The sequence below is a fragment of the Carex rostrata genome, chromosome 5 (assembly GCF_964058835.1).
Source record: "Carex rostrata chromosome 5, lpCarRost1.2, whole genome shotgun sequence".
Taxonomy (NCBI): Eukaryota; Viridiplantae; Streptophyta; class Magnoliopsida; order Poales; family Cyperaceae; genus Carex; species Carex rostrata.
In genome coordinates, this window is record NC_135922.1 from 7,861,091 (window position 1) to 7,883,948 (window position 22,858).

General features: G+C 33.9%; 2 protein-coding genes and 1 pseudogene across 3 annotated transcripts; 2 read left to right on the forward strand and 1 right to left on the reverse strand.

The window, feature by feature from the left end:
* Positions 1–5,282: 5,282 nt before the first annotated feature.
* On the forward strand, positions 5,283–8,516 carry LOC144553798 (cysteine-rich receptor-like protein kinase 44). The gene is made up of 7 exons (XM_078301992.1): positions 5,283–5,640; positions 6,478–6,606; positions 6,691–6,839; positions 7,064–7,268; positions 7,377–7,686; positions 7,776–7,908; positions 8,008–8,516. Exons 1-7 carry the CDS (start codon positions 5,283–5,285, stop codon positions 8,245–8,247), a joined length of 1,524 nt encoding a protein of 507 aa, XP_078158118.1. The 3' UTR covers positions 8,248–8,516.
* A 5,367-nt stretch (positions 8,517–13,883) lies between these two features.
* On the reverse strand, positions 13,884–22,105 carry LOC144553799 (putative disease resistance RPP13-like protein 3; annotated as a pseudogene). The gene is made up of 5 exons (XR_013511455.1): positions 21,673–22,105; positions 21,047–21,131; positions 19,386–19,803; positions 18,232–19,017; positions 13,884–15,201 (listed from the first exon to the last, which is right to left on the reverse strand). The product of XR_013511455.1 is annotated as a putative disease resistance RPP13-like protein 3 (transcript).
* LOC144554817 (uncharacterized) lies at positions 20,244–21,582 on the forward strand. Its single transcript, XM_078303168.1, has 2 exons — positions 20,244–20,258; positions 20,341–21,582. Exon 2 carries the CDS (start codon positions 20,356–20,358, stop codon positions 21,070–21,072), a length of 717 nt encoding a protein of 238 aa, XP_078159294.1. The 5' UTR covers positions 20,244–20,258; positions 20,341–20,355; the 3' UTR covers positions 21,073–21,582.
* Positions 22,106–22,858: the final 753 nt, after the last annotated feature.

The following is a 22,858-nucleotide window of genomic DNA, read 5'->3' on the forward strand; positions in this document are numbered from 1 at the left end:
ATACAAACTTGAGCAAAATCTGAATCTGAGTATGGTATTGCGGGCCGCAAGAGAAAGTATTACGGGCCGCAAGAGATAAGGCAGAAAATATCTGAATCTGAGTATGGTATTGCGGGCTGCAAGAGGAATTATTACGGGCCGCAAGATATAAGACAGAGAACAGACAGACCAGAATTTCGGACTGGTTGGTTGCGGGCCAAAACAGGTTTCATTGCGGGCCGCAATAGGATACCCAGAAACGATTCTTGCTGTATAATTAAGGCAAATAAAATGGAAATCGAACCCTAATTGTATTAGCTTTAATCGTATAGCTACCGTATATATTTAAATTATATTTATGTGTATATCTTAAATAGAACCGGTAGAGCAACAAGTTACGGAATCTCTCGAGACGTCTGAGACATAAGGTGCGGGGTTTCTGGACTTGTCTGATATTTCATTTTCAGAATTAAACTGTTATTCGGTTGTCATGTTGAATACTTATTGTTGCATTAATTGAATTGTGCATTGCATTTGCATAGCCCAATCTATTTAAACTCGAATTGCTGTGATCTAATGAACTTGCATGCTGGTATGGTTTTCAGATTGTGTCGATCTATTATGATCTAATCTTAAATTGAAAGTCATCATAAATTGGAATGTGATTATGAATGTGTCACCACTGGTTGGTGAACGTGGAATTTGCAAAGTCTGCTAGCCGACTTTGATCGCAGGATCCTAAAGCTTTAGCCTACCTGGCCCTCTACAGTCCCCAGTACCGGTTGGGGTGAGGGGCGAGTGACTTTATTATGGTTGTGATTATGGATGACTATTGTGTAACGTCTCTGTGACTCTGGGGCGTTATCCGGCGTGATAATGCGTTTGGACGGTCAGTTGATATTACGATATTCTGAATGAGGTTGAATGAATTTTCTTAATATGACTTGAAACCAGAATTTAGGAAATGGTTAAGCCAAAGCATTACAGATGAGTGTCAGATAAAGGGTCCAGCTCGGTGGAACATCTGTAGGTGTCAGTAACCCTACAGATGGGGGTTTGATAAAGGGTCCAGCTTGGTTGAACACCTGTAAGTGCTACCAGTTTTAATAAGATGAGTTAAGCCCTAATATTGCGTTGGTTTGAATTTCAATTTGGCAATTCCGTATTATTGATTTCATTTGATGATCTGTTGTCAGGTATATGCATTTTTCTTATATACTGGTATAAAATTGTGATATGCTTTAGTTGTGGTTTTTTTTTGGAAATGGAACTAGATTGCAAGTCCAGCGACTCGTTGTGGCAAATTTCGCACTGAGAATTTATTCTCACCCCACTTTTGGGTTACTTTTTCAGGTTCTGGTGCAGCTGATAGTGGAGAGGCACGTCGGATCTAGGCCGTTGGTATATGCCACCTCTACCTGAGTTTTGTTTGGTATTTGACTAGAGATGTACATATATTTTTTTGGTTGTGATATATTCTCTATGTCATGTCCTCTGACTGTATCCATATGAGATACTGTTTTGTATACTATGGCCTATCTGATATTTTGATTTGAACCGTTATGTGAATTTGTGTCAGTTTTGTTTGTTTGAGATTGGTTATCAATTATATTGTACTTGCCTTGTAAGCATACAGGAAACTGTATGTTTACGGCAAGGCCCTGTCACATCCTAAGGCTGCGGGGTGTGACAGTAATGACATGGGTTCCAATGTCGAGAACCACCACTGAGTGACAAAATCGTCACTAAGTGACACACTTCAGTATTTTGACCAAAACTTCTTCATAGGAGATTCAATTGATGTCCTTCAAAGTTCTTTGGAAATCTTAGAACAAGCTATACAACTTTCTTGTTGTAAATATATTGTTGCAGAACAAGGACTCAACTTTATCAAAATGGCATGCTAATAAGGTATTTAAAAAATGAAATTATTAATATTATTTGCAGTGTCTTACAAGCTTCCAAGTCAAATGAAGCTATTGACCAGTAGGTGCCAATTGTAATATTCTTAAATGATGCTCCTAAATGGTCAGTGAAAATGAGATGATACCAGATTAACCTAACCAAGAACCCTTCCCTGGATCAATCCAAACTAATGTTTATTTTAATTGTTAGTTTATTATCATCATGTTTTGTCCGTGTACAGATTAAAGACCAAACACTGAGTCACGAAGTTGTAGATTCTTATCTCATTATATATACTTTATTTCATATATATTTCATATTTGTTCGTCTCTATTTCATTATTTTGTATATCATTCAATCTATTCTGCATTGCACTGTAACATTATTATTTGGACCTTTCTTCAAACATAACATTATTAACATTCACAGAAATCCCTAATTAATTCCTGCAAACAAAGTTACAGCATGAGAGGAAAACAAATAAGTTATTATAAATAACTAAACATGAAAGTGTTGTAATATATTAACATTTAGGGAAAAAAATGTTGACAATTGTTAATGGCAAAATAAATCTTAAATTTATTAAGAAATACGGCTCACTTACATTTATTGTTTCATATTTACTTGAGTCGAGAAAAAAATTAATTAGACATAACAATGTACCGAGAAATTTAAAATTGAAGGATTCATTTGACAGAGATATTTTCATGTTTTACTTGAGTTTTATCTTCTTAGGGTACATGATAGAGTTCTATGCAGCTTATTGGTCACTAATGTAACAGTTTGATAAAAATAACAATTTATTTTATCTATAGTTTGATCAAATAATTTTAAAATTACAGTAAAATTCAAGAAATAATTTAATTTAAAATAAATTTAAATTATAAAATGTAAAACTATAGGTACATTCTCTATCTATTAATTTGAACTGTCTGATTAGTAAAAGGTACTTTTAAATTGAAAAATGAAATTGGAGGACTGCATAACAAAATTTGCTTCATCCTCAAATTATAGGATTGTCGGTCTGGTCCTGGTTACATAGTGCAGCAGCCTGCTAAGTTAAGCTGGGTTTTGTTTGAGCTTAAACAGGCCGTGGGGCCTGAAACAATGATTTAGGCAATCTTGTACTGAAAGATCTAATAAGTAATACTATCATATGGCAAAGCTTTGATCATTCAACAAACTCATTGATTGCTGGGATGAAACTTGGCAAGAGCTTGACAACTGGATTTGAAACAATGCTTTCTTCATGGAAAAGCAGCAACAATCCATCAAAAGGGAACTACACATTTAAGATGGACATTGAAGGTGCAGAGATGGTCTTATGGGACCGTGATCAAATTAGGTTCAGAACTGGAATGTGGAACGGGAAATATTTTAGTGGGCTAAATCAACCCTGTTAAGTTATAGTGATATGTTTACTTTCTTATTTGTGCGGGGTAAAGATGAGGTGTCATATGGATTTGAGGCTAAATCAACCCTGATTTTAGCACGATTATTCCTGAATGATATTGGTATAATACAGCTGTTGGTTTGGGACCCAGATCAACGGATATGGAATGAGTTCTGGTCTGGACCAAAAGATGAATGTGATTATTTTGGGAAATGGGGTGCTTTTAGTATATGTCAGCCTGATACTATCAACACTTGTAGTTGTCTCAGAGGATTTGAGGTAGTGACACAAACCGAGTGGAACATGAGAGATTATTCTGTTGAAAGTTGATCCAAAATTAGCTTTCCACATTTAGAATTATGTTGAGAGTTGGTCTAAATTCATCTCTTTATATTTGGAGTGCTATAACTAGTCATGGAGCATGTAAGAGTTAGTGGGTTCTATAATTAGTCAAGTAGGTTCAGCTTGTAAGGAGGATAGGTAGTGGGGTACTAAATTTAGATGTTTCAGATTTAGTCTTGTTGTTGTGGTATAAATTCAGCATGTTGTAATCGAATTTAATCAAGCAATAGAAGTTATTTTCAGCAGCAAATTTCTTCTTTGTTTCATTGTATCCTTCCAAAATTTCCAACAAAATGGTATCAGAGCCGATGGTTCGGTGGGCAAGCAATTGAAGGCAAAGTCAAGTTGCAATTGATGGTAGAGTTGTTTGTTGTGCAACCTTGAAGAATTGGGGCTTTTTCAATGGCAGAAAACAGCAGCAGCTTGGTGAATGTGACGCAACCAGCAATTCCTTTCTTCAAAGGCGAGAATTATGAGTTTTGGGGTATCAAGATGTCGACCTTGTTCAAGTCACATGGTCTATGGGACTTGATAGCAAATGGAGTTCCAAATCCAGATCCTAATCCGCAAGAAAATCAGAAAAGAGATGCAAGGGCACTATTCTTCATCCAACAAGCAGTGCATGACACTATCTTCTCGAAAATTGCAGTAGCCACCAACGCAAAGGAGGCGTGGACAACCCTGAAAACAGCATTTCAAGGGAGTACTCGAGTCATGGCAATAAAGCTTCAAGGCCTACGCAGGGACTTCGAAACATTGCAGATGAACAAGGAGGAATCCGTGCAGATTTTCCTCTCAAGAGTACAAGGGGTGGTCAACCAAATTCGAGCATTTGGAGACACCATGGAAGAGAAGACGGTGGTGGCGAAAGTGTTAAGGAGCCTAACACCCAAGTTTGATCATGTAGTTGCAGCAATTGAAGAGTCCAAAGATCTAGCAACCTACACCTTCGATGAACTCATGGGATCATTGCAGACTCATGAAGCAAGGATGTCAAAGGCAGAAGACAAAGGCGATGACAAGGCGTTCTACATGCAGGGGAAGACGTCAAGAAGCAGAGGCAGAGGCAATTTCTGCAGGGGAAGAGGAAGAGGAAGAGACAGAAGCAACACTGCCGAAAATAATCAATCATATGATGAATCCAAGAAGGACATTCAGTGCTATTATTGCAACAAGTTTGGGCATTATCAATCTGAGTGCCATGAAGCCAAGAAGAACATCCAATGCTACTACTGCAATAAGTTTGGGCACTACCAATCCGAATGCTACAAGAAGCAAAGGGAGGAGAATCAAGAAAGCTATGCTGTAAAAGAAAATGAGCAACCGGCACTCTTCATGGCATACACCAAGAGCAAGATTGATGCAAGCAACAAGGGCACAGTAGCAGTGCACACAAGAGATAATGATGGCATCGTTAGAACCGAAGAGCAAGGTGCTGGTGATTGGAGCGTTGGAATACTTGGGCAAGTTCATAGCGGGCAAGAGCTTGGAGTTAGGTCATTCCACCTCAGTTATGGTGCCAAGTACTACCGATCCTGCTCAAGATCAGCTTATTCAAAAGTTTGCAAAAGGAAGGAATATTGATAAGAAGAGAGAAGTAAGAATTTCAGCACCGGATGGCAGTGGATTGACTCCAGACCTGTTAACCCAAGCAGAGGTAATCATGGAAAGAGGAGATGATATGCCAAGTCAAGTGTCTGGTTCCTTTGGAAATGAAAGAGGTTTTCTGGAGATGAAAAGTATTACAGGAGAGATTTTGAAAAAGGTGATCACAGAAGATACTGTTATCAAGCAAGAGAAAGTAACTGTCGAGGTTGGTGAAAGAAACCAAGAGCAAGTTGTTATTGACAAGAGTGAAGGATGTCATCCATCACAACAGGAGAAAGTGACAATCCTGCCTATTAGCACAGTCACCTATGTAGGGCCAAAAATGATGCCCAGTTCGTCTGATTCAAATCTGCAAACCAATAAGGATGCAAATATCAAGACTGCTGAGGAAGAAGATGATGTTGAAGCTTGGAGTAAACCAATTTTGAATCAAGGGGGAGTGTTGAAAGTTGATCCAAAATTAGCTTGCCACATTTAGAATTATGTTGAGAGTTGGTCTAAATTCAGCTCTTTATATTTGGAGTGCTATAATTAGTCATGGAGCATGTAAGAGTTAGTGGGTTCTATAATTAGTCAAGTAGGTTCAGCTTGTAAGGAGGATAGGTAGTGGGATACTAAATTTAGATGTTTCAGATTTAGTCTTGTTGTTGTGCTATAAATTCAGCATGTTGTAATCGAATTTAATCAAGCAATAGAAGTTAATTTCAGCAGAAAATTTCTTCTTTGTTTCATTGTATCCTTCCAAAATTTCCAACATATTCCGGAGGTTGCAAACGACGAACCCCAGTAGGATGTACTGGTAACAGTGATGGGTTTTATGTGCTAAAAGGGGTGAAGCTACCATATTCCCATAATACAACTGTAGAAGCTAATGTAAGTGTTGAGGAGTGCAGGAGGAGATGCTTGATGAATTGTTCATGCTTGGCTTATTCCCCTTCAGATATAATGCTTGATGAACACTGTACTGTTTGACATCAAGTATGCATGTCATTCGTGGACTAGACATCCTACATGTGAAGGTTTCAAAGTCTAAATTAGGTACAAATATCTTTATTTCTTTATTAATTTATAATCAGCAAGTAAAAAATTATTGACGAAAAGTATTTGAGGATTTGTCCATATGTAAAGCAACAACCTTAACAAGAAATGTCCAGATGTCATTATAGAATTATGAAGCAGGTAGAATTGCTAAGATTTCTTTTCATGAATTGTTTCTCTTCTTTTCATGAATTATTTCTCTATAAATGCAGGAACAAGTAACAAAAGGAATCTGGCAATAATAATCGGAACAATAACAAGCATCGTGATATCAGTGCTTCTAATAATATGCTTATTTGGATATCTACTCAAGAGGAAGAAGATAAGATATCTAAAACAAGGTAAATAGATTGTGCAAATCAAATTTACTGCGGCTTTGTGATCTCTAACCTTTATAATTTATATAGAAATCATATTTTCTACAGATAAAACAAAAAAAAAGTACCTGGCACAAAATGACTCATTGAATGGTATAGACCTCCCAGTTTTTGATATGGAGACAATTTTGCAAGCCACAGACGATTTTTCAATAACAAATGAAGTAGGACAAGGCGCTTTTGGCATTGTCTACAAGGTATACTTTTTATTTGAATCATGCTCATGTTCTGCTTAAAGAAGACTTCTGACAACCTATTTTTTTTTATTAAAAAAAAAACTGTCAAATTAAAATATTTTGGATGACGATGCGAGATAAGCATCCGAAATCAAAGATAGATGTAAAGTTTATTTCTGTTAAAGCATACTGAAAAGTTAACTAGTTATTAATCAAAATGATAACTTACTATATGTTACGGCAAGCTCACTTGTGGCCAAGAAATTGCAGTGAAACGGCTCTCCATGAATTCATCACAAGGATTGAATGAGTTCATGAATGAAGTTATGCTGATTTCTAAGCTACAACATAGGAATCTTGTTAAACTCCATGGATGCTGCATTGACAACAACGAGCGAATATTAATCTACAAGTTCATGACCAACAAAAGTTTAGATTTCTTCATATTCAGTACGTACTGTACAAATATTTACTGATTTCACAACATTATTGATTAAATGTTTCTGATATTTGATCATTTATCAATTTATAATACCCAATGCAACTATTGATTTCAAGTTTTCAACTGTAACCTACAAATCTTACCCAGTAAAATTGAAGTTGTTTATAATTCATGGGAACTTGCAACAGATACAGAGAAGCGTGCCTGCTTGAGTTGGCGAACAAGATTGGAAATAGTAACAGGGATTGCAAGAGGGCTTCTCTACCTTCATCACGATTCTAGATTCAACATAATCCATAGGGACCTCAAAGCAGCAAATGTTTTATTGGATGAAGAGATGAATCCAAAGATTTCAGATTTCGGCACAGCAAGATTGTTTGAAAGAGAACAGCCAGTAATAGGCACAGAAACAGTGATTGGGACTCGGTATGTACATTCAATTTTATGCTGCATATGGAATATTTTCAACTGTTTTGTTTATTAATTTCGTCTATTTGTATTTCCTATATATGAAGTGGATACATGTCTCCTGAGTATATCACAGAGGGAACATTTTCTATCAAATCTGATGTGTATAGCTTTGGAGTAATACTCCTTGAGATTATAAGTGGCAAGAGGAACCAGGGAAATCAAAACCTTCTTGCATATGTAGAATTAATCTCGTATATTTTTAATAATTTATATAACAAAACTGATGTGATTAAATATAATTGCTAATACATACCTCACTCATAATTCACACACAAGGCATGGAAATTTTGGGAGGAAGAAAACATTTTGAAGCTACTTGATGCAGCAGTACAAAGCACAGTTCATACAACAGAGCTATCAAGATGCATTCATGTGGGTCTTTTGTGTGTGCAAGAATGCCCCGATGATCGGCCATCTATGTCATCAGTTGTCATGATGCTATCATGTCACAACCTGGAGATACCGGCCCCAAAAAAAACCCTTATTTTGCAGAAGCATTGGAGGGTTCGCTACTGATAGAAACTTCTACAAGTGTGACTCGATTAGTGTAGACCAATTGACTATGACGACAATAGGTGGTCACTAGAGAATCTAGGAGAAAAGAAGCGAAGCTCTCACGCAAATGCTGGAACATTTGAATAGCAAATATTGTGTTATTTGGGGTTTGTTAGGAATTTACATGAATGTTAGTTGTCAAGATTGATATTACTATCTTCCTAAATTACAATTTTTTTTTCGGGCCCTAGTTAATATAGTTTAAGTAATCCGAAATGATGAACTGTGACGATTAAATTTGAGTATTACAAATCAGAAAGGTGCCCAAACTTGATAAAAGTTTGAATGTTTTAGCCACAATTGGGCACAGCTATAGCGAGTAATTAAAAATAAGAGCAAGAATATTAATTACAAGTTTAATATATAAATCCTGCAATTGGGCACAGGAAAGAATGAACAAGTCATCCATCACTGTCTGGGTCCCAATCATCAGCTCAAGGCAAAAACCATGGGTCATCCTGCAGCTTATTGTCCCGATAAGACTAGCCTATTAGACCTCATCCTCCATATTATGAAAATAAGAAAAATATCAAGACTACCAAGAATGTTAGGGAGTTGTACATTTCACATAACAAAATATCATGAATAAGTAATTTCATTTGATACATCATTGACTTAACTAATAATGAATCCACCAATTGAGCTATGAATTTTGTACCCATCTTAATAAATAGTAAAAAAATTCAGAAAAATGTAAAATTTGGTCTCCAAGCACATATTAATATGGAGAACAAGATGAATGGTTCGGATCGACTGTTTGAACTTTGAAAATAAAAATATGTTCATTTTACAAATAGGTCCTTATGTCCATAGAAGCCTTTGCCTTGTTTGTATTGACTCTCGAATTAGAGGTGTTCAAATGATCGGTTCAATTAAAAACCGAATTAAAATGATCAAAATAAAGAAAATTTCATTCAATTTTATAAAAATATATCTGAACCAAGTGAATTAAACTTGTTAACTGAATAAAAGAACTGAAATAAATTGATCAAGTATGTTTGATTGAACCGAAATAAGAGACGTCAAATTTCAAAAGGTCAAAATTCAATATATACAATTACAATTAATAATCATAAAAATAAGTATCAAGAAATATATCAGTCGAACAAAAATTAGAGATTAAACTGAATCAAATATATAAAAAAGAAACTCAAATAAATATCAAATAAATTTTGGTTTTTTTATTGGTTAAGCCAAACCAAATATTGAAAATCAAAGTAATTCAAAATTTTAACTAAACCAAACCATTTAAACAGAAAAACCGAACTATTTAATTCAAAGTTTGATACTTTAGCTGAAAACCAAATAAACCATATCAATAAACACCCTTACGTACTCCCAACCTTGCTTAAAAAAACGTTAAGAACATATATGTCATAATAAGATTCCATGAAACACTATCATCAAATTTTTTTTGCTAAATTAACAAGAATTGGTTCTTATAACACTAGCTAGAGCTTATTCCAAAGGAACAATGCCAACTAAAAGAGAAGTTAGCTTATAAGATAAGCTCAACCTTCTTTAGTTATATTACGGTTTTTAATAATAAAACGTGCATGCGCTTTGTGTGTATATATTTTATTCACAAGAGATAAGTTATTTTACGGTATGTGAAGAATTCACTAATTTATTCGGTTAATTTTATTTAATCATCTTCTAAAGTCTGGGATGGATTTTCTTTTTGTGTGTGTGTGTGTGGGGGGGGGGGGGGGGGGGGGGGGGGGGGGGTTGAGGGGTATTTATATCACCTAAGGTATATCAAAATTGTGAGTTTTGATCCTGATCGTTCGATTTGTTCTGACATGAATATTAAAAATACACCCTGTAAGTACATAACAAACAAGTTCAGATTCTAATCGGACGGTTGAGATATAACTTCAATATTTGAGGATCAATCTTTGATCTAGTGACAAAGATAATGTTGTATGTGTGGAAGGTTGCATATATATTCAAAATTCAAACAGAAAATTTTATTGTGAATATTAAATAGTTAGGTGACTTGATATCTATCATTTACTAATAGAACCTCAAATTTTGAATTAGCTTAGAGTATCACTCGAGGGAGGTGTTTTTGGGCCAATGAAAAACAATTGAAATGGATCTTTCATGCAGCTTTCATGTATCATGAATGTGAAAAAAAATATATTATCTAATGTCAAGAGTTGATAATTAACCTTTCTATAATTTTGTCAATATTATCCTCTTCTTTAGATACTCTCGAATTATACAAGCAGTGATAATATTTTTATTTTGTGACAGATAATTTATTTTAAGTATGAAATGACTAAAATATTCTTAAATGTTTACGCTATACAAACATATATATGTTTAATGGTTTATTAATTGGGAAAAAGATAGTATTTTTTTTTTAATTGTAGGCCCTTAATTTATTAAATATTCATAATACATGAGATGTTTATTTAAACTTATTTAGTTTTAATTTTTGCTTTCGTATTTTTTTTATTTTTGTAGGAAAAATATATTTGTATGAATAATTAAAATGATTTTTTCTTTGTACATGAAAGATAATGAACGTTATGATGTAAAAATTATTACTAGTTTACAATGATATTTAAAATTGTGACGTATAATTTAATCAAGGATATTATGATCATTTTCATCCGTAAAATTGAGAATTAAATAGTAATTAATTGTTATAATTAAAATATAAAAGTCAACCTTAGGACTAAAGACTTATTTGTTGTTATTTAATCGATGAGAATTATTAACGAGACAGTCAAATTGAAACATTAAAATTATTAAATATTACTTTATTTCATTATAAAAATAAAACTATATTAATTGCAGGCATTCAGATGCATGGTAGATCCAAAACAACCCAAGGCGCGTGTGTTTACACAACACACATCAACTCATTTATGCAAATTTTATGCATGATTTTACTTCTTTTTTATAGATAAGAATACTTTTATTATTCGTTATAATATCCATATGGAAAACAGAATTTGTAAATAATATAAAGGTTCTTATGTTAGTCAGACTCTCAAACTGATAATAAAGCATGCGTTATTCCTAAAATTCGTAATTATTATTTCTAGAATGTTAACAATAAAGTGCATCTGGTGTATTGCTATCATAGTACCCTCCCACGGTACTGACCAGGGTTCGATTCCCTGGATGAGCATTTTTTTTCTATTTTTTTTCCTTTATAGTATTTTTATCTGGCGTAGTGGTATCTTTGCTAATCTCGCTAAAGAGAAAGAAAAAAAAAAAATCCAGCACTGTAACATTTTTTTTTTTTTTGTTTCATCATAGAGAAGGAAATTTTTTTTTTAAAAAAAATGCTACAGTGCTGGACGGGATAATCTATCCCGTCCAAGATGTTTTTATTTTTTTTAAGTTAAATCGCTAATTAGGGTCAACATTAACGGGACGGGATAAACCATCCCGGTTTTCTTAGAGTTTGATTTTTCACCAAAACAATCCTCTTTCAAGATATTTTCTATTTGAATTTTATATTAATAAAAAAATCGGTATTCTGTAATAGTGTAATTTCATAGTCTCCAAAATAATCCAATAACCCAATATAGTTTATAAATTATATGAAGTAGAGTACAATAAAAAAAAGGGGAAAACAATTCATGAGTTTACGTACATTTAATTTAAATTTGTATACTTGTCTCTCACTCTTCACTGGAACAAATTTTTCTTAATTGATATAAACAAACCTTAAGTTAGAACCTTACATCAATTAAGAAAATTGTGTTCCAATGAAGAGAGACAAATAAAAATAGTTATACCTTATGTAATTAAGTACATGGTTGATCAAGGTTATCCGTATAACTTCTTTTTTTTTTTGATAAAAGTGCAATAATCCACCTGTTTCATTACGAAATCATAATAGTTTTTACAAAATTCGGCACTAAAATGCCTCAACAAGAATCATAAAACTAAATAGAAATCTACTACAATTATTACAACAAAAGATTGCTAAACATAAAACTACTGGTCAATACATCATCAGAATGAAGCAGTACAGGCAGATGTAGATAGAGAAGAGTCAGTGGGAGAAACAGTAGGTAGCAAACCGGCAGCCCTATCAATTTCATTATAGGCTTCCTGATCCGCTAAAAAGTCCTTCAAATCAGACCCGTCTAATCCACGTGCGGGATCCGAATCCAGAGAGTTTTGATGTTCCTGGATATCGGAGTCTGATATCTCTATCATGGAATCTGTCTGATTCAAAGGATCAGTATCAAAAGGTAGGTTATCCGTATAACTTAACCATCACTTTTATTCGTATAATATTCTTTAAATATTCTCTCTCTTTTTTATTCCTAAATCTGAGTTTAGGTGATCAGTGACTTCCATGTTATAGCAGGGAACATACTAAGTAGTATTTTGACGCACATCTCTTATTTGTACATGCAAATTATGTTTATATTAAATATGAAAATTATTTATCTAAATTGACAAGTATTTATATCAAAGTTTAAATTAAATATATTTTGAACGAGTAAAATAACAACTTGTGAATTTCAATTCTTAATTAATACATGAGGTATAATACATTTATTATCAAAATAAATATTTAAAAAAAATTATAAATATGTTACTTTGGCATTGTCAATGCACTAATCAAGTCATACTATGGATTTAGTTCTGCATTTTTGAAGTTTAAACATCGACCTCAACTATTCAACATAATCTCCATATGAAAGTGTACTTGAAAATCAAATTTTAGATTTTTTTTTGTACAAAATTTTCTATTTTTTAGACAAATAAAATCACTACTTTTGAATGGCTCAAAATCTTTGAATCAGATAATATTCTACCTACCTAAAAAATAGTAAAAATAAATTCTAAAAATGTAAAATTTAGTTCGAAATTCATTTCATATTAAGGTCAAGTTGAGTGGTTTGGATCGACTGATTAAACTTTAATCTCATTTCTGTCAGAATTCTTTTTTAGAAAAACGCAAACACCAAATTTAAATGACCATTTATTATTCTTTGGTAAACGGTTAAAAGGGTATCATTGAGTGATTCATGTGAATTTTCATTGTCCAGCAGCTTTTCTTCATATCTATTGGTTTTTTTTATAATTTATTTTGCTTTTCTTCCATCCTCTTTCGGATAATTATATACTTGGAGTCTAAACTAACAGTAATCATTATGCTTTGTCTAAAACTATGAACTTTTTTTTTTTAAAATAGAGTATTGAATATTACAACCAAAAATATAGTCACAACAATGATAAAAGAAATCATTCATAATGTTACATAAATAAAATAATTAACATCAACCCATGCAAAATAAAAGAGTACAATTAAAATTAAATAAAAATGAAAAGTACGGACTATAGAAAATTAAACATAACAAACAAGAAAGTAGGAAAATTTGAACAACCTCGGAACAACAAACTGAAAAGGGCAACTTACAATCATTGAGATTCAAAATCTAACCGTTCGTATATCTTTACTTGCATTCTTTCGTGTAGTTTCCTTTTATTGTTTTGCGTACCGACATCATCTTAATCCATGCAATAATTACGAGTAGAACAATTAATTACAATGGAAATAAAAGCAAAGTATATATGAGCAGCAATCAAGTAAAGAAATATTAATTACAGCCAAAGAAGAGCATGAGGTCTCACCTTATACGCACAAATGGGATATGCTTAATTTTGTGTAGATCTTTATCTCCTTGCATAGATTCGCGTACCTCACGTGAGGGGAAAGTTACTAATAACTCTTGAAGAGTCGGCACCTTTTGTAGTTCGGGAAGTGCGGCCAGCTCCAAACATCCATCAATTCTGAGGTGACAAAGGACGGGCATAGCTCCCTCTTTTATGTCCCAATGACATAGATTTGGCAGTTCAATGAGCCTCAGTTTTTCGAGGTTAGGAAACCCTCCGGTTGAACAAATCAGCTTATTTCCCACATATGAGTTGGAGCCTAAATTAAGTATCCTGAGGCTCAGCAGCTTCTCCAATATGGGCATTGGATCTTCCTCAAGTTGACACCATTCGAGCTTCAATTTGGTTAGGTTTGGTGGGAACATCTCAACACTTGGAACACATATATTTCTCATCCACTTTCCTTTGAGATGTAGATTTTGTATCTTCCCATGACAAGGTAAGTCCATTGTACCACCAAATGGTAGCAACCCACTTAACGGTATAATACCCAAGTAGACCAATTGTTCTGTCCTTCTCAGCACAGCCTTGAAGTTTTGCCACATTTGTAGAGCCCATTCATTATCTATACTCCCTCCAAAGTGAATCACTAATGTACGTAAGTTGATACAACATGCTAATTCCACTATTTCTGTCCCTATACGCACATACTTGAGTGTTTGTAGATTTGTATGTTGGTCCCATTTTTTAAAATACAAATCCAAAGCCCAGTAACCATATACATGTTTTAGGGTTGGATTTAGGACATCCAAAACAATACTGCCCCCCACAGAATCTGACCCCTTTAAATCAATGGTTTCTAGATTATAGAAGGAAAACTTCTTAAATAAATCATTTGGAATCGAGCAGTCTCTTAAACCCAAATACCTCAAATGTACCAAGCCCATCGGCCATTGTCTCTGGGTGAATTTGGTCATATCTACACTCTGCAAGGTTAACACTCTAAGTAGACTAAAGCCACTATAATTTAATTTGCTAAAGCCACAATCCTTTGACAAATATGGGTCAAAATCAAAACAGAGTAAAGAACGAGTGTTTTTTGAATAAACACCATTTTGTGTGAGATTGGAAAATTGCAGTGCCGCACGGCGCGGTTTTATAGCAGGCAGCTGGTTAACATCTTCGCCATCTTTTGAGAATACGGTGAAGAATTTCTCCTCTTTGGCTTTGGTGATAGCCAAATCCCGTAGAAGATCGTGCATATTGCAGTATTTACAGTAGCCGTTCCATGATATTTTAGTAACTTGAATCAAGCACCTACAACAATATTTTCCATACAAATTGACATCAAAGAAGTAGGGAAATGTTGGTTTATGAATAAGTTGGTATTTCTTTAAGTCAAATTAAAATGAAAAATTGATGAGCGCTTGGCTATATATATCCTTAATATCGTCCAAAGAAAGTTTTTATAAATGATGAATGCTCAGATATATATATATATATATATATATATATATATATATATATAAGTAGGTATTCCTTACGGAGGTCCCACTAGGATTACCGATATGCGGTGATAGAAAAATAAAATATATTTAGGCAACTGCAAATGTTGAAATTATTATTATAAAAATTCTTACTCAGCTAATATATAAGTTACATATAAATTTGGTTTGAGTTAGATATATTATGTTACATTATAAATTTGGTTTCAGTTAGATATAAGTATCACACGTGTGCCGAGGGTTGCAAATATCTACAGCAATATTCTAATACATGGATTCATAGTTTTGGAACCTGATTTATTTTCTAAAAATCAGGCTCCTAGAGAGAGAAAGGTTTAGCTTGTGATTCCTTTGTTCTATCTGGATTCATCTTCTGTATTGTGGTGTATTATATCACTCTGTATTTTCAATATATCTACATGGCACTTCTGCCAGGTTATCAATAAAAAATAAAAATAAAAATAAAAAATAAAAAATAAAAAATAAAAAATAAAAAATGAAAAATAATACAAAATAAAAAATAAAAAAATAAAAAGTTCTAGGATTATTAGTCTGTTTAAACATTTTATTTAGCAAAATATTAAAAACATAACAGTTCTGGATTCAAGTTAGCAAGAGGACAAACTCCTTTGCAAATTATCATGTGGTTATTTATTTATTTAATTTTTTTTTAAAAGCAATTGAACGAGACGAATTTTTTTACTTACCATCTTTCAAAATAAAAAAATAACCAGCGTCTTGGATTTTTTTTTTACTAAATTGCATGCTGGTTATTTGATTTATTTATTTTTTTCAAAGATGGTAAGAAAAAAAATTTGGTTGAATGAGAACTTCACACATGGCTCGCATGCAGAAATTTTTAATTTTATTATCTTTTTATGGTTTGTTTATCAAGTGTACAAGTATAACTTGTAATAACTTTAGTAAAGTTTGAGGCTTTTGTCAATAAAGATGTTTAAAGATGTTTAAGTAAAGCGTTGTTCAAAGCTTGGATTATTTGGCACTTTTTGCACTCCTTTTGTCAGCAGTAAAATAGTCAAAAAAAAAAAATAAAAAAATAAGAGCAGCCCCAGTCATTACCAGTTTACTAAGTAGACGGTCAAAAGAACCTCTGAGAAAACCCAATAATTACAACACCTAGACAAGCAAAATGACAATATATAGAAGCCAACCCATCCGTTAGAAAGTATTTTTTTTGTTTTTATATAAAATATTATAAAATAAGAGAGAAATATCAAGAGTTCCTCAACTTTTTTATGCATAGAAGGATGAAATTTAGTGATCAAAATTTTAGATTGATAAAAATTTCACCGATCCAAAGATTTTCATTTTTAGATCATTGGTTTGAGTTACAAACGAGAAGACTGAACAGAATTTTTATTTTTATAAATTATTATTAAATAATATAGAAAAATAAAAGGAATACCTTAGAATAATTGGATGTACTTGAAGATTCGGGACCAATGATCCAGATCCAAAGTTTGGATCGAGATTAATGGACCGGAATTTTTAATCAGCTTTATTATCCAAATTTTACATTTTTTTTTTAAAAAAAATACTATTTTTTTAGAAATTTCAAAACCAGGTTTTAACATGGTAAATAATATATTAAAAAATAATAAAAAAAGTATTCAAAAACATTGTTTTCAAAAATTCTTAAAAAATAGTAAAATAATTTCAAAAAAAGTAAATTTTGGCCTCCAAGCACATTCTAATATGGAGAACATGTTGAATGCTTCAAATTGATTATTTGGACATTAAAAATGCAAAAATAACATATAAACATATGCCCTCATATGCTTATATCGGTAAAGTAGTCAACCTCTCTTCAGCTTGCTTCACTCTGTAATCTTCTAAAGTTTTTATTTTTTTTACCTTCAAATTATAGTGTAACGGAAGAAGACAAGATCAATCAATTAAGAGAATAAATTACAAATTATATATCCTTGACATCCCTTTTTCTTCACCTCCGGGTTGGTGTTGTCATTGTCAATTTTATTACTTAATTTTGTAAGCCAATTAATTTATGTTAGTATGTACTCAGATCTCTTCCTCATCACTCATTGAATTTCAATTTAATTGTAGTTTCCAGTTAAATTATGAACATTATTGTAATTTTTCAAAAAAAAATCCATTTAAATTTTTTATTTTGTAAAATGTGTTGGTTTATAAGAATATTTTTTAACAAAATATTTTTCAAAAAAATCTCTAGAGAAAATTTTGCCCACCTATGAATAGTCTACAGGGTCTCAATTGATTTATTCACGGCAGTCCACAATCCGTACGTCTCTGCGTAAACTTATTGTTTTTAGACTTTGAATTGACAAATTATTACCATTTGGTGTTTCCCACTCACATTCGGCAACTGCATATGTATATTATTTATACGTACTCTTGCTAAGGACCGATAAATAACATTTGTACTTGCAACTTGCATGAGAAAATAAAAATGAAAATGGTTTAGTATCGAATTATTTTCCTGTTCAACACGGTCGTCTATTCTGCACACTAATAATTGTATAATATCTAGCTAAATGTTAATAATATCTAACTATGTATTAAGAGATATTCCAACTAATTGCTTAGCACCAACATATATAACAGAAAGAATATCTTACAAATTAAGTATTTCTATGAGGTACAATCCTTGACCTTTATGCATTAAAAGATACTAAATTTCATGCAAATATTCTTAATAACTAAAATAAAATTTGTTTGGTATTATCCTTGATCATGTATGTACAAGACAGTGATTGAATTTAGTGGAGTCGTTAGGAAAGAATAATGTTGGATGAGATCTACTGATAAGTAGCTTAAAAAATTGTACTGAAAAAGGATGTACCTTTGTACTAGCTCTTCAAGGTATTTCTCCGCTCGGTCCTCTATTGTTCTAGCACTATCTTTCGGTACGAATCCTTCAGCCATCCACATGCTTGTAATGTGCTCTCCCGAAATCTTATGATCTTCTGGAAAAGAAGCAAAATAAAGAAAACATGCTTTGAGTTGATAAGGCAAGTCTTCATAACTCATGGCTAGGACCTGCGAGCACTTCTTCCCATCTTCATCGTGCCAATCCATCGTCTCCTAAGTTGTATTCCAGGCAATGTAGTTGCGCTCTTTCCTTGAGAGAATACCGCCGAGCACAACTAATGCCAAAGGTAGCCCACCACATTTTTTTGTTAATTTTTCGGCAACATTTAAGAGATCACGAGGGTAATTCTCAGGTTGTATATGTTGTTGGAAAGCCTTTCTAAAGAGGAGAGCTATACTCTCATCATCATTTAGGTAACGGAGTTTATATGGTTGTGTATTGCAATCTGCCGCGAGAGCAACATTAACTGATCTGCTAGTAATTATCACGCGGCTGGCATTTTTTGGATCGGGTAATCCTTTTTTCAATTGCTCCCAATCACTATCCCTCCACACATCATCAAGGATAATTAGGTACTTCTTGGAGGTCAAGGATTTCTGAAGCTCGGCCTGTAAATTCTCATCAGTTACGGGTGGATTTCTATTTTCCATTCTGGGTTCGATTGAGTAAAGAATTTTTCTGGAGATATCATTTATATTGAACTTTTGAGAAATGGACACCCACGTGCGACAATCGAAATGCCATTCCAGTTCCGCACTGTGGTTAGAAAAATGAATGGTTAGAAATGGACATTCATGTGCGACAATGGATATAAGTTTTTGTTGAAGGAAAATGCTGGATTTTGTTCACAATTAAAAAAAATTGTGGCAGGTTGCTCTTGGTATAATGATTACAAGAAAGGTAAATGATTGCTGATAGGAATGAATAATTGAAGTATTTCATCACTTCTTGATCGAGAAAGGAAAAATAAATAAAATCTAAACGAAGGATTAAATTTGGACAGTTGACTTCCTAAACAACTAGTTGGTTTCGGATAAGCAACTTTCCTATTATATATTGTTCCACACAAAAATTACATTCTTTACACAAAATAAAAAAATGATTTTAGAAGAGAGAGTGTGCACCTTTTGAATACTTTTAGGGCCAAGGTTGTCTTCCCGAGGCCCCCAGTACCCACAATTGAGAGCACCATCCGCCTTGAAATGTTTGTGTTGAGCAGCTGCTTGATAATGTTGTGCTTGTCATCCTCAAGGCCCACAACTTCTGAATCATCAACATCAGTAGGTTTTGTTGGCCTAGAAGGTACCGGACCAATTTGTTCATTATGAGCACCCCGAATCGTAATTTCCAAGTTGATTCGAAGCTGATAAATATTTTTCAGATCCTGTGTGATTTCTTTGAGGTCGCCACTCAGCTTGTAAATTTTACAGGGTTTTTTTAAACACATACAAATTTTACGGTACCAGGGAGGACATTGTGGATGGTTTTCTTCAATCTCAACCAGGAAGGTGTCAATCACATCTTCTATTCTGTGGGCAATGTCTGTTGAAAATTAATTCAAATTGATTAGAGCATGTACGAATCAGTTTTTACGGGCATAAAAACTGCATGGGTTATTTTAGGCATTGGTTATTTTAAGCATAGTTATTTTAGGATTAGTTAGAGTAGTGGTTAGTTATTTTTAGCATGTTGTGTAGTGGGTGCTTAATTTAGGGAAGTTGTGGGTGCTTATTTTAGGAACATTGTATTTCTTTAAATACTGCAGAACTCTATGTAACTGAGTAAGAGAGAAAGGAAATAAAGCGTTGTTTCTATTCAGAAAAATATTCTTCTCTCTTCAATCTTTTGCATACTGGCACAAAGCAGTGCAGTATTGCTGAGTTTATCCCAACAAAATGGTATCAGAGCCGATGGTTCGGTAGGCAAGCAATTGAAGGTTGAGTCAAGTTGCAATTGATGGCAGAGTTGATTGTTGTGCAACCTTGAAGAATTGGGGCGTTTTCAATGGCAGAAAACAGCAGCAGCTTGGTGAATGTGACGCAACCAGCAATTCCTCTCTTCAAAGGCTAGAATTATGAGTTTTGGAGTATCAAGATGATGACCTTGTTCAAGTCTCATGGCCTATGGGATTTGGTTAACAACGGTCCACCAAATCGAGATCCGAACCAGCAAGAAAATCAAAAGAAAGATGCAAGGGCGCTATTCTTCATCCAACAAGCAGTGCATGACACCATCTTCTTGAAAATTGCAGCAGCCACCAATGCAAAGGAGGCATGGACATCCCTGAAAACAGCATTTCTAGGGAGTACTCGAGTCATGGCGATCAAACTTCAAGGCCTACGCAGGGACTTTGAAACATTGCAGATGAACAAGGAGGAATCCGTGCAAATTTTCCTCTCAAGAGTACAAGAGGTGGTCAACCAAATTCGAGCATTTGGAGACACCATGGAAGAGAAGACGGTGGTGGCGAAGGTGTTAAGGAGCATAACACCCAAGTTTGATCATGTAGTTGCAGCAATTGAAGAATCAAACGATCTTTCAACCTATTCCTTTGATGAACTGATGGGATCACTGCAGACCCATGAAGCCAAGTTCAGATCAAAGGAGAAAGGAGATGAAAGGGCATTCTACAGAAAGGGGGAGTCCTCTCAAGGCAGAGGTGGACGTGGCCATTGTAGATTTGGCGAGTTCTTGTTTCAGCACGACATAGAAGATGTCAAGTGCTTCCAGCAGAAAATATATGGCTGTGTGCAAGCCGATTGTTTCAGAAAACAAAGGGAAGAACAGCAAGCATGCTGTGAAGAAGAATAGAAAGAGCAGCCCATGCTTTTCATGGCGTATACAGCAGGTGGAAGGCAAAGATCCACAATCTTTGAAGAAATGACAGAAAATGAAAAACTAGCATCAAGCATTGCAAGAAGAATTGGTAGCAGCAAAATGGAGATCAAGAGTGCAAGTTCAGAAGAACAGAAGGCTGAAATTTTGATAAAGGCATTGGCAAGAGGAATGTTTGAAGAATTCAATGTAGGTTTTGGCATAATCAATTTTGAATTAAGGGGGAGTGTTGAAAATTAATTCAAATTGATTAGAGCATGTACGAATCAGTTTTTACGGGCATAAAAACTGCATGGGTTATTTTAGGCATTGGTTATTTTAAGCATAGTTATTTTAGGATTAGTTAGAGTAGTGGTTAGTTATTTTTAGCATGTTGTGTAGTGGGTGCTTAATTTAGGGAAGTTGTGGGTGCTTATTTTAGGAACATTGTATTTCTTTAAATACTGCAGAACTCTATGTAACTGAGTAAGAGAGAAAGGAAATAAAGCGTTGTTTCTATTCAGAAAAATATTCTTCTCTCTTCAATCTTTTGCATACTAGCACAAAGCAGTGCAGTATTGCTGAGTTTATCCCAACAATGTCTCTGACTTGGTTAACCCACTCTTTTACCGATTCATTTTTGTTACTCTTTGAATCGGCATCTCTTAGATAAGCTTGGATCAAGCGAATCTCCTTCTGCATCTGCTCGATCTGCCCACTCACAGCTTGCAGTTCCTGAGCTTTCTTCAGCAAGGCATCAGCAAGCTTTTGCAACACATAGCCCACAGCTGACTCTGCCATGTATTTCTGATTGTGGGGAGTGTCTTTCTCTGTTTTTTTTTTGGTTGCGTGTGTGTGTCTGTGTGTGTTGCTGGGGGGAGAGGGGTGCTTAAAAGTGAATTAGCTCTGTGCTTGCGGATGCTTGGTAGAGTTGCCTGAGATGGTTATATATAGAGAGCTTTGTTGAAGTTTAAATTAGACAAAAAGGAAAAGATAAAGAATAAGCTAGTGAACTGGCTCCGGGGCATTGTAGTTACTTGTATCTTTGAAAAAGGAACGCAAAGATAGGCATCATTCTTTGCTTGTTTTTTGTTCTTTGATGATGAGTCGATACTGGGATGACAGATATTGGTATGTGAAGAGCACAGGTTCTTTTCTTCCAAGCTCGGGACTTGTATAAAAATAAAAAGTTAAAGAATGAACTAGAGTATCTTTGAAAGAGGAATAAAGAGGTAGGCCTCTTTCTTTGCTTTTTCTTTTCTTTTTTTTTCCTTTTGAAGAGCACAGGTTCTTTTCTTCCAGGCTAGGCTCACGGTGTTTAAGCCAAGTTCAATATTAACCTCAGAATGGCTACCAAGATGAATGTTTGGCTTAGGTTGCAGATTTTCTCTGCAAAAAGTGTGATACTTAGCTTGAGAACAAACAAAGCAAATTTGTAGGGTAACCTAAGGGTTCCTTTTTAAAAAAAAATTATATAAAAAAGGTACAGATTGAATATATAACACATCACCCAATGATAGCTTAACCAAACAGTAGAACAAGACTGGACCATTAGATCAGCGATTTTCAATTTATCTTAATAAATTGTAAAAAAATTCAATAAAATATATAATTTGGTCTCCAAGCACATTTTAATATAGAGATCACATCTAACGGTTTGGATTGACTTCTTGGAGTTTGAAAATTAAAAAATGACTTAATTGCACGAGACTTCAGAAACAATCGATTTGATATTAGCCACTTGATTTAAATTCAAATCTAGGGTTTCATTTGATTTTTTTTT